The 12,096-nt window shown below is 41.0% G+C and overlaps 1 protein-coding gene across 3 annotated transcripts in view; it reads left to right on the top strand.

Annotated features, from left to right (window-relative positions):
• The window catches only part of ENTPD4 (ectonucleoside triphosphate diphosphohydrolase 4), a 32,753-nt gene that overhangs the window by 6,815 nt on the left and 13,842 nt on the right, over positions 1 to 12,096 (top strand). For all 3 annotated transcript variants that reach the window (XM_024560726.4, XM_024560725.3, XM_045195665.2), the window contains exons 3-6: positions 2,170 to 2,367; positions 4,273 to 4,478; positions 8,159 to 8,309; positions 8,798 to 8,901. In XM_024560726.4, the coding sequence (XP_024416494.2) occupies positions 2,170 to 2,367; positions 4,273 to 4,478; positions 8,159 to 8,309; positions 8,798 to 8,901 (659 nt within the window). The remainder of the gene's footprint in view (positions 1 to 2,169; positions 2,368 to 4,272; positions 4,479 to 8,158; positions 8,310 to 8,797; positions 8,902 to 12,096) is intronic.

The raw sequence follows: 12,096 nt of genomic DNA, 5'->3' as shown, positions 1-12,096 counted from the left end.
CCCCGTATTCTTCCAGCTTTACTGGGCTGCCATAGTAAGTCTGGGCAGGTGTGGCCCCATGGCATGGAGCCAATCATCTCCATGCTCTCACGCAGGCCCTGTAACCAGGGGGAGTTGCTTCCCAGTCCCATCTTGGGTGGAAGTCACTCTCATCTCCCTGGCTCAAAGCAGGGCCACAGCTATTTAACACATCTATGAAACCAGTTAAAGGTTATAGATATGTTAAATGACTGCCAGGGGTTAGCTACAAAGCTGTTGCTACCCAAAACAGCTCTGAATGGCCCTGTTCCATGTGTCCCATCCCCCCTGGCTCAGGCTTGTGGGGGTGAGGACATCCTACATACATTTTTCTAATATTTCCTGGACACCTTGAGTTCTGGACCCCATTACAAATCCCTTCCTGGGGCCCTCCTCTTGGCTGCACCCTGCTTCATCATAAAGGGCATGTGTGTTGGCATCTGCGAGGGGTTGTATTAAGCACAGGATAACTACCTCTAAGTCTCAGAGGTGTGGGGAAGGGCTGCTAAACTCCATGGACTGGCCCAGGAGCCCACATGAAGACTAGAAACTGCAAATGGAAAGTTCTGTTGGGTTAATAGGATACTACCCCCTTCTGTGAGTCCATGAAGCACTTCTTAAAGGGAAGCGTGTAGACATTAACTGTACAACAGTAAAATGTATCCTAAAGTTAGCAATTTTTTAAGCCTAATAAAATCTCTCCTTCCTGACATAAACTGAGAAGAAAAGTGTTTATTTACAAAAGTGTCTCAGGAATATTTTGAGAAAGACAGAACATGCATAACTCATTTATTGACTTTGTTATGAGGATGTTATTAAAAAATACTAATTTTTCACATAATCAGGGAGAAATTTGCCTTTGAATTCAGTGTTAAGAAAATCTTGTTCCTTCTAAGATATTTATATGTTTCTAATCTAATGGGCAATGTGTTGGCCATGAGGATGCTCAGCCACCTATGAAGGCCTACCCGTTTACATACATTCATATGTACTAAATTGTCTTTCGGTTTCATCATTCTTAAACCTGATTTTATTACAGATTTATATATGTATGTTATTAAACTCAAACTGTCTAATATTTTGGGACAAAGCGTGGTACAAATAAAAATCTGCATAATTCTGGCAAGAAAGGAAAAACACAGAAGGGCTTAATTCTCATTCATCTCATTCTATAATACGTTCATGTGCAGCTTAACAAGGAGGAGATGATGGGAGATACGCGTTGTTAGGCCCTGTCGTCGTGCAGACCTCACAGAGTGCACTTACACAAACCTAGATGGTGTGGCTACTACACGTGTAGGTTATAGGTTATATCCTATTGCTCCTAGGCTGTACGCCTGAACAGCATGTTACTGTATAAAACAACACAAGACTGAACCAGGCACAAGAGAAAACGATGCAATCAAGGGATACAGTAGACATGAGATGTGTGAGGCTGCTGTCTTCATAACATGGGGAGACTTTTTTATATAAGTAGAAAGAGTACACTCTAAAGTAATGGTAAAACCCTGACTGGTGTGGCTCAGTTGGTTGGGCATCACACTGCAAAGTGGAAGGTCACTGTTCAATTCCCGGTCAGGACACATGCCTGGGTTGCAGATTTGGTCCCCAGTCGGGGCTCATAGGAGAGGCAACCAATCGGTTTCTCTCTCACATTGATGTTTTTCTCCCTCCCCTTTCTCTCAAAATAAATAAAAAAGAAGTCTTTTTAAAAATGAAGTAATGATAAAAAATACAGTATAGTAAATACATAAAACAACAACATAGTCATTTATTATTATCATGTATTGTACATGATTGTATGTGCTCCACTTTATGTGACTGGCAGCACGGTGGGTTTGCTTATGCCACCACACCACAAATGTGAGTACTGTGTTGTTGCACTATGACGTCACTGAGTGATGGGAATTTTCAGCTTATTATAATCTTATGGAACCACTGTCATATATGCAGTCCGTCATTGATGAAACATCCCTATGCAATGTGTGACTGTAATGAGTTACGTAGCAAAATAGCGATATGGACAATACTGGGTTATAAATACCTGTTGGCGGGGATGTAAGGACAGCTCAAACTGAATGTCTTGCTTTTGGATCAGTCGAGGTGAAGTTCGGAGCAGATTGCTTTAAAATCTGTTTTTTGAAATTTCAGGATTGGCATCTCCTGTCTTTTCCCTGCTTCCTGGCATTTTAGCATCTCTCCTGTGGGATGTCCTCGAATTCTGAATACCAATTTACGCCAAATTATTGTTATTAGTATTCTGGCTGCTGCTGTTTCACTTTTATACTTTTCTGTTGTCATAATCCGAAATAAGTATGGGCGACTATCCAGAGACAAGAAGTTTCAAAGGTAAGAGAAGAAAACATTTATTTTCAAGATGGCATGTCATATTTTCATTTCATGGCTTCAAGACTTTGGGATTAGGTGGAACTTAAGGAGGCTGTGGCTGCAGGAAACAGATGCTGTGCTGCATACAGCGTGGCATGAAAAATTAAACTGTTTGAAACTGTTTAATCATTAACCACCAAATCCACATCATAAGAGGATTTAACATAAACTGCTTCTGTGATATCTTTTAAGCTGATTTTTCAGTTAATGTTGATAGTTTGGAAATAGTTTTGTTACAGAGCAGAGGGGGGGGGTGGTTCCTTCATGATAAATTATTACAGAAAGGATTCCGCCTTTCTGTCTCTGGAGGTTCCTTCCCCCCACGCCCACCTGCTAGGTTCGAAATGCCCACCGCCAGAGGAAAGACGTCTCTCAATGCCAGAGACTGGTGAAAAGGAAAGGAATTGTTTATTTGAAAGTTACACAAACTTAGAATAATGACCTAATGTCTTCAATAAGATACTAAAGTCCTCTAGAATACCCACAGATGGACAGTCCTTCCCTCTCCCTGTGCCCAGTCCGGGGTACCGTTTCTCAGGAAAAGAAGTAGAAGTCCGTGATTTAGGCTCCCGGCACCATCAGCTGTGTGGCTGCTGCAACCTCCAGTTAATCCAAAGCCATGTGGCACCTTCTCATGGCCCAGCAACAAGAGTCCTTTCTCCCCTTTCTTCCTGGCAAAGTCTCTCCTGCTGCCTAAGCTGCGTGGCAAGAAGAAGCACTCCAAAACCTCGTGGTCCTCTTCACTCTCCTTCAGAACCGCGTGGTCCTTTTCCCCACTTCAGAACCACATGGACCTCTATCTGTCTACTTGCTTCAGAGCCTCGTGGTTCACTCCTTCCTTCAGAGCCGCATGGTCTCTTCTTTCCTTCCCCAAAACCTTTTGGTCCTCCCTACTACATTGGAGCCGCGTGGTCTCTTTTCTTCAGAGCCACATGGTCTCTTCCTTCCTTCCCCAAAACCTTGTGGTCCTCCCCACTACTATGGAGCCGCGTGGTCTCTTCTCCCTTCAGAGCCGCATGGTCTCTTCTTTCTCCCCCAAAACCGTGTGGTCCTCCCTACTACTTTGGAGCCGCGTGGTCTCTCCTTCCTCTATGGCTGCCAGGCCTAGGTTTAAATCCCAGTGCCCATCTTCCTTTGCAGCCCAATTTCCGACTCCTCCTACAGTCAGTTACACCTGCCAGCATCCCCATATTCTTCCAGCTTTACTGGGCTGCCATAGTAAGTCTGGGCAGGTGTGGCCCCATGGCATGGAGCCAATCATCTCCAAGCTCTCACGCAGGCCCTGTAACCAGGGGGAGTTACTTCCCAGTCCCATCCTGGGTGGAATTTGGTCCCATCCCCCTGGCTCAAAGCATGGCCACAGCTACTTAACATATCCATGAAACCAGTTAAAGGTTATAGATATGTTAAATGACTGTGCCTGGGGTTAGCTGCAAAGCTCTTGCTACCCAAAACAGCTCTGAATGGCCCTGTTCCATGTGTCCCATCCCCCTTGGCTCAGGCTTGTGGGGGTGAGGACATCCTACATACATTTTTCTAATATTTCCTGGACACCCCGAGTCCTGGACCCCATTATAAATCCCTTCCTGGGGCCCTCCTCTTGGCTGCACCCTGCTTCAGTTTTGCTTTCCAGAACTTGTTTGAACTTCTTTAAAGGAATAATGAGTGTATATCTGATTTAGATTATCTTTATTGCTGTCATTAGTTTTCTTCTGACTCTTTAATTTGGCAGTTGAGAAAATGGTATATTGATGCTACTGCACAGCTTAGGAATCACTGATTCGGTATTTGTTTATTGCACTGACTCTGTTAGGTTTAGGATGATGTCCTCTGCCTCAAAAGTATATGTTTGTTTTTGTGAACAAGGTACTTGGCACGAGTTACTGACATCGAAGCTACAGACACCAATAACCCCAACGTGAACTATGGCATCGTGGTGGACTGTGGTAGCAGCGGGTCTCGAGTGTTTGTCTATTGCTGGCCCAGGCATAACGGCAATCCTCATGATCTGCTGGATATCAGACAAATGAGGGATAAAAACAGAAAGCCAGTGGTTATGAAAATAAAACCAGGTATGTAAGTGATAACCAGGTTCTGTCCTTTCGGCCTCTGTGGTGTCTTCCACGTTTTTCCCTTTCATCCCCACAGTCGTCGCCCTAATTCAGAGCTCACAGTGACCAAACTGGTCTCCTTGTTTTACTTTTTTCACTTCCTTTTCTCTTTTCTATCCTTCTTGCATGAGGTGACTAACACCTTAATAAAATATAAAAAACCATGTCTTTCTTTTGTCTCCTGCAGCATGTGCCACAGTTCCTTATTCATGCTGTTGACTCACATGTTTGCAAGTTGATGCAAACTATGGAGGGATTTTTTTTTCTATTTGGTAGCCATTGGTCTCTATCCTTAATGGAAGATAATTTCAGATAATTCATGGAAATCTGTATTCTAATACATTGGCATATGTTTATCATTTTAAAAATCGTTGCCCCAGTGTATTTCTAATCACCTAGAGGATTTAATAAGGATGACCATAGAACTTAGAAAAGCTGATCTCATTACGTCCAGTTTTTAAAGATACTGCAATTTCTAAGCCAGTGTGTTATAGAAAAATTGAGATGTGCCTTCCCCAATTTAAATCAGTAGTTTTCAGCCTTTTATCTGTATCTATATCATGTCAACGGGCAGCACCCTTTTATAAAGAGCATTAGGAATAGAAGGTGTCAGGAGTACCTTGAAATAGGCATTTTATGTCTTCATAAGTTGATAATCACTAATTTAAAACAGTGAACCATACATTTGAGAGATTCAGCACTTTAATTTTATCTTGCCAAATGATTTAGAGAGTAAAATATTGCATACAAACAGTCCAAGGAATTTATCTTTTAAAATATTAGAGAATATTGTTTAAAAATAATTATCATAACTTAATTATCTTCTGTTTCAAAAACAAGTGAAAAGGAGCTTCAGTTTTAACATGACAGAATACCTGCCCTCATAAAACAGTTCCTAACTGTGTGGACTGTGAGCCCTCAAGCCCTACTCATTCTTCATTAATATTCAGGTCCCACTTCCTTCTCCCGGGAACCCTGATGTTTGGGCAGCTAGGCAGCAGCATAGTGCTCAGAAAATTCAAAAATTCAGCTTCATTTTCCAGGATAAAGAGAGGGAACTTAACCTGTGTCGTTTTTACAAGTGTTATTTTGATATCAGAATATACTTTTGTTAACAAAGATCATTTTTTTCTCTAAGCTTTAGTGAATGACTTAATTTTTACTTCTCTATTTTTCCATCCCTGGAATTTTTACATATCCCTAATCTAGAATTATTTTCAGGGTTAAAGTAGTATTGATGAAATAAAAAATTCACCAGGATTTTAAAAACTAAAACTCTCTAAAGCACTTTGCATTTCATCTAGCTTCACATGCCAGGCTCCATCAGTGGTTAAACTGCTCTCGTGGAGTAGGATGAACACTTCCACACCTGGAGTTTCCCTTTCAGAACAAAGGGACAGCTACACCAGCATCCCAGGGTAGACACCAGACCCGCCTTAAAATGAGGCTTAACTTCATTCTCTCTGATGCTGTAAAAGTGCTTTAAGTGGAAATTCAAGAACCTTTTTACAGCTTTTCTCTGTCCTGATGTATGGTCTGTTGTTTATAGCATTATAGCAACACTCTAGGAATTTTCTTAACAGATTCTGGATAGTTTTGGGCTTGATGTCCATTGAAATGGTATTGTATGTGGAGTCAAAAAAAGACTGGCTTTTAGTCTGTTTTCTGCTCATTGCTTTGACAAATTACTTAATCTTTCTGGGTCCACAATTTCCTAGTTTGTGAAACAAGGAACTTTTGGACTTCCAGAATTCCCCTCATCTTTAATATTGTAGGCTCGGTGACAAATAGAAATATTCACTCATGTACTCATTCAGCAAGTATTTACGGAGCACATACTATTTGCTAGGCCGTGTTAGTGCTGAGAATATACATTTGTGACACAGATCTCGGCCCGCAAGATCTGCTGTTGAGGTTTCAGTATTCCAATACACATACACATGGACTACAGAGGTCCTGTGGGGGAAAAGGGACAGAGCGGCCACACTCAAGAGGAGAGTGCCTCTGATCGCCTCGGCTACTCCCTCAAGGGGGGAGCACCCAGAGCCTTGCCTTGACCAGCCTTTATAGGTTTTTCAGGCCCTTAACATCAAAGAAGGTCCTCTTTTACTGTACAAAGGTTTGTCTTGGGTGGTTATCTCTTGCTGACAACAGAGAGGATGTCACTGAATACATCAAAGGAGGACATTTGCAATGTAAAAGGAGAAATGGTTGAAATGGCTTTGTCCCATACCTGGAGGGTCTAGCCCAGATTCTGTAAAGATAAAAATACTCAGTAAACATTTGCTTCCTCAATTCAGGGTGAGGGAGTTTTAGCAAGAGCAAGTCTCTTAGCAGTCTGGGTACAATGCAGGCCTAATTTCCCACTGGAGAACTTATCCATGGACGTGGGTCCTGCCCGCCAACCTCGCTCCCCACTGGCTTTTCCGAGTGGGGGCTGAGCCACATTTCCCACGCTTGGAACGGTTCCCCACACATTTGAACAAGACAGTTTGTGCCCTTGAGAAACTTGCAGTTGAAAAGAGACCAGCAAGTAAATAGGTGATTTGGACAAGGCAGTGAGTACTGCAGCTAGAGGTGAGCACAGGAGGCAAAGAGAGCTCATCTTCAGGGTTCCGATAGGGAGACATCCCTCCACAGAGGAAGTAGCTCCGTGGATGAGGGGAAGTGGGTAGGGAGGCAGTTAAAGAGAAGGTTCTTCCTGGTGGAGGCGGGAGCCCTTAAGCCAGAGTGTGGTGCGGTACAGAAATTCTGTTCAGTATGGTTGAAGCCAAATGGAAGGGGTGTAGGAGGAGATAGGATGGTGAGTATGCAGGGCAGGTCATGACATTCTCAAGTTGTGCTTTATCTGGAGGGCATTGAGGAGCCCCAACAGGATTTTAAGCCAAAAAGAGACACCTTTTGTGTAAGGAATGGTCATGGAATTTCGTAACTGGAAAGTAGAATGTGTAGGCTGGTAGAAGGTAGAGGTATTCAGAAGAGACCAGAAGTGGAAAAACATGAGAGGAGCCAAGGAGAGGCAATCGATGAGACCCAGAACACATGCTGGAGGGAGGGAGAAGGATTTTATTCAGGATACCGGCTTGAGCCACTGGACGACTAGAGAGAGTGGTCACTGAGATAGGTAGCAGGCAGTAAGAGCAGGTTCTAGTGGATGTTGAGTTCAGATCTGCATATGTTGAGTTTTGGGGGTCTATGAGGACAAGCACAGGACCTTGTCCGGTGGACAGTTACTACATACTGATCTGCAGGTTGGGGAAGAGATCTGGGTGACTGCTGATAAGATAATCTAAGACAAATTGATGGTGATGGCAACCACAGGAATAAGCTTGCCTGAGGAAAGTGGGAACACATTTCCCAAGGGCAGGGACAAGCTCATGTGTAATTGACTCCTGAGTGTCTGACACATAATAGGTGCTCGATGAGGCCTGTGACTTTTGGTGAGTGAGAATAAGAGAGCATAGCACTGAACAAAGTGCCATCATTTAAGGAAGAGAGACTGAAAGCTGTGCCAGGTGGGTGGGAAAAAACTAGGAGAGTATGGTGTATAGCTGGAATTGCTCTCAGATTAGCCACATTGAAGAAGTATAACTTACCAGCTAAAATATATACATGTTAACAGAGGTACCCTTTTTTTGTAGGCATTTCAGAATTTGCTACCTCTCCAGAGAAGGTCAGTGATTACATTTCTCCGCTCTTGAACTTTGCTGCAGAGCATGTGCCACGGGCAAAACACAAAGAGACCCCTCTCTACATTCTTTGCACAGCTGGAATGAGAATCCTTCCTGAAAGGTGATCCTACATCCACACAGGGCAGTCCATGCTGGTGGTGGTTTATTTTCCTCCTTATTTCGCTCTGTTTCCCCCTCCCCTTCCTCTTCTTCCATCATCATCATCAAAAGGAAGACATTAAACATTACTTTTTCAAATCTGGAATAATATCAGAACTATTCTCTTAGGTAAAACTCACCAAATATCTTTTAATATATTTGTCTATGATTGTAAGTAAATAGTAAATTGTAAAGTTGTCATTAAAAAACTGAGTTTCCATTTTATTAGTTTAAGGATTTGTAGTTTTAGATCTAGGAATCTCATAATTCACACAACTCTTGAAAATTTCTTCCTAAAATAAACAATCTTTTCAATGAATTGCTTTAGTTTTAAAATTTTTCATTTTCATATAGGATATACCAGAGTCAGAGTAGGGGTTTTTTCCTCCTTTTAAAACAAAAACTTACTATATAATGTTTTGATATGTAAATTTTTGGATTGTCTTATAGCCAGCAGAAAGCCATCCTGGAAGACCTTCTGACTGATATCCCTGTGCACTTTGATTTTCTGTTTTCTGACTCTCATGCTGAAGTAATTTCAGGGAAACAAGAAGGTTGGTATATTGGTCTTCACCTTAAAATTTTGGAGCTGTTCCTTTAAGTCCCGCATTTCCCCCTGTGTATACTTTACTAAATTACTCCTAATATCTTAACATCTGGAAAACCATAGCCTTGAAATAGTATAATTTTTAAATGGCAAAGTTAGTTTCTTATATGGCTGGCCTTTGTATTATACAAACATTAAGGCATTAAAAATATAATTTAGTTTGTCTTCACCACACTTGGGAAACAAATTTTGGACTCATTGTGATAGAAAAGTTTTATGCTCCTTGCCTAAGTTATACAGCTTTCTGGAATTATGATAATTACTGAGCTATTGGAGTCTTGTGTTGACTTTTTCTCTAGGAAGGGAAAATTATTCTTGACTTTGATATACTGAGAAAATACTAATTCTCTTTTCAAAGAAATAATTCTTTTGATAGTTAAATGACAAGTCAATGATACTATTTGAGGAATAGCTTGCTAGAAATGGAAATTTAAAAAAATATTGAAAATCATCTAAAATTTTAGCAAAGACCTCTTCTTTGAAAGACATTGTAGAGAATACAAACTTGGGTGAAGTTCACTTAATGCCAGGTGTGCAGTTAATCACTATATGAGGTACAGTTTTAGGTATTGAAGGGAGATAAGGAAAAAGTACCATGGGGATTTGAAAGAGGAAGATATTTTTCTAGCTAAGGGCGTCATGGAAAAAATGACATTTGAACTGTGCCTAACGAGTAGTAATAAATGTAGCATACCAGAGCATGGTATAGATGGGGCTCTGAGAGAGGGATAGGAAGCACATTCCAGGCAGAAGAAATTATTTGAGTTAACACAGGTGGAAAAGCCTGCACTGTGGATGAACAAAATGATTTTAGTTTGACTGGATTATGGGCCTTTTGAAAGGTGTTAACAGTCGTAAAAGTTGGGCAGGTCTTGGTGTCATCATCATAGCAGTGTCGCTCTTTTTTCCTCTCCCTTTTGATTTATAGTCAGACATTCATAAGCAAATCAAAAATAAAAAGAGAAGCACCTATGCACAGCATACCAGGGCACCTGAGAGATCTATTCATTTTTTGACCCCAAAGTGGGTGGGCTGAACCTTAAATGAGGCTGTGGAGCCTGGCAAGTGGTGGCAGGGTAGCAGCAGATGAGCATGACCTTTCTGGTAGAGAAGGTGGAGGGTGAACATAGTAAATGAGGGTCTACCTGGGCACGCATGCTGCAGCTGGAGAAACCTGTTCCTGTCTCTGAAAAGACCTCACGGTGACTAGGGGAAAGGGAAGAATTTGCAAAGAGAACTGAAGAAATGTGTTACCTGCTCTCTGCCACAGGATTCTTGCAAGAGGACCACCTATGGACATCTGGGACAACCCCTACTCAAGGATGTCCCTCTCTGGTCTGCGGACCCAAAGGACCAACACCTCCCCCAACTCTGTGGCCACCCTCTTTTCCCCTCTCCAACAACTTTTTTTATGAGCATGCTCCCAACCTACTCAGCTCTAATAAGAAGCCAAAAACTTGTACAGTAGTAACCTTCTGGAAAATAAAAGTCTCCTGTTTATAAACCTGTTGAATTGTTAGAATCAAAATAAATCAAGCTTTACCTAAAGACAGGAATTCACTACTTGAAATGCAACAGCAGAAGCACTTTTCATCAGATATTATGAAAAATCATAGTAATGTGGTATCACAAAAAGAAAATGACAATTTTATAGTACTCAAACCCAAAGACATTGACTATTATGATCTAACTGATAAAGAATTCAAAAATGTGAAGAAATTCACCAAGCTACGAGAAAACTCAGGAAGGCAATGAAATGATCTCAGGAATAAAATTAAAGAACAGAAGGAGTACTTTACCAAAGAGATTGAAATTCTACAAAACCAAACAAATTCTGGAGTTGAAGAATTCAATAAGAGAAATGAATAAAGTGCTGGAAATAAAGCATATCAGATGGAAGAAAGAATAAGTGAGCTCAAGGATAGAAATACAAAAATGTTTCAGTTGGAAGGTGAGAGAGAACTAAGATTTTTTTAAAAAAGAAGAAGTCCTACGAGAACTGTAGACTCCATTAGAAGAACTAACATAAGACTAATGGGTATACCAGAAGAGAGGGAGAAAGCAGCAGAGTGTATTTAAATAAGTAATAACAGAGCTTCCCAAACCTGGGGAAGAAACTGAAGTTACAGGTCTACAAAGCTGGTAAAACACCCTATTATCTCAACACAAAAAGACCTTCTCTAAGATACGTTATATTAAAATTGTCAGAAATCAGTGATAAAGAATTTTAAAGGCATCCAGGGGGAAAAAATACAGTAACCTACAAAGGAACCCCCGTTAGGCTGCCAGCAGATCTCTCAGCAGAAACTGTAAAGGCCGGGAAAGAGTGTATGACATAGATACTGAAAGTACTGAGAGAGAAATTGCAGGTTGAGATGACTGCATCCAGTAAAGTTATTCTTAGGTATGGAAGAGAAAGGACGGCTTTTCCAAGGTAATCAAAAGCTGAGGGAGTTCACCAGCCACTAGACCTGCCTTATGATAAATGTTGAAGTCTTCAAGTGGAAATGAAAAGACAAAAGTAAACAAAACTCTGATTAACAGTCAGAAAACTAACTTTTTTGATAGCATATCAAACAATGATAGCATAAAAGTTAAAGCATTAAAAGTAACTGTAGTTACTCTATTACAATTTAGTAACAATCAGCATAAAAAGACAACTAGTGACATAAAAAAATATAAAAGGGCAAGGTAAAAGGATGGATGGAACCTTTATAGGCAAGATAAATTGCTGTCAGCAAAAAAAAAGGACTATTACCTATGAGATATTTTATGAAAACCTTATAACCATACAGCAAAAATCGAGAGAAGAGACACAGAACCAGAGGAGGAGACAAAACAAGTCACCGTGGAAAACCACTAGTTTACAAAGGTGGAAAGAAACAGAAGGATGGAGACTGTGGAGAGACAGAGTAACTAGAAGGCAAAAGACAAAAATGGCAGCAATAAATCCCTACATGGCAGTAATCATCTAAAATGAAAATGATTTGGACTCACCGTTCAAGAGTCACTGACTAGATGGATTAAAAATAAACAAGATCCAAATACATGCTGCCTGTAGTAGACTCGTTTCACCTCTAAAGACACTCAGGCTCAAAGTGAAAGGATGGAAGATGGTGTTCCCAGCAAACAAACCAAAAGA

The sequence above is a fragment of the Desmodus rotundus genome, chromosome 9 (assembly GCF_022682495.2).
Source record: "Desmodus rotundus isolate HL8 chromosome 9, HLdesRot8A.1, whole genome shotgun sequence".
In the NCBI taxonomy this organism is placed as follows: Eukaryota; Metazoa; Chordata; class Mammalia; order Chiroptera; family Phyllostomidae; genus Desmodus; species Desmodus rotundus.
Note: the sequence above shows the minus strand (reverse complement) of the source record. Positions and strands in the feature narration are given on the sequence as shown.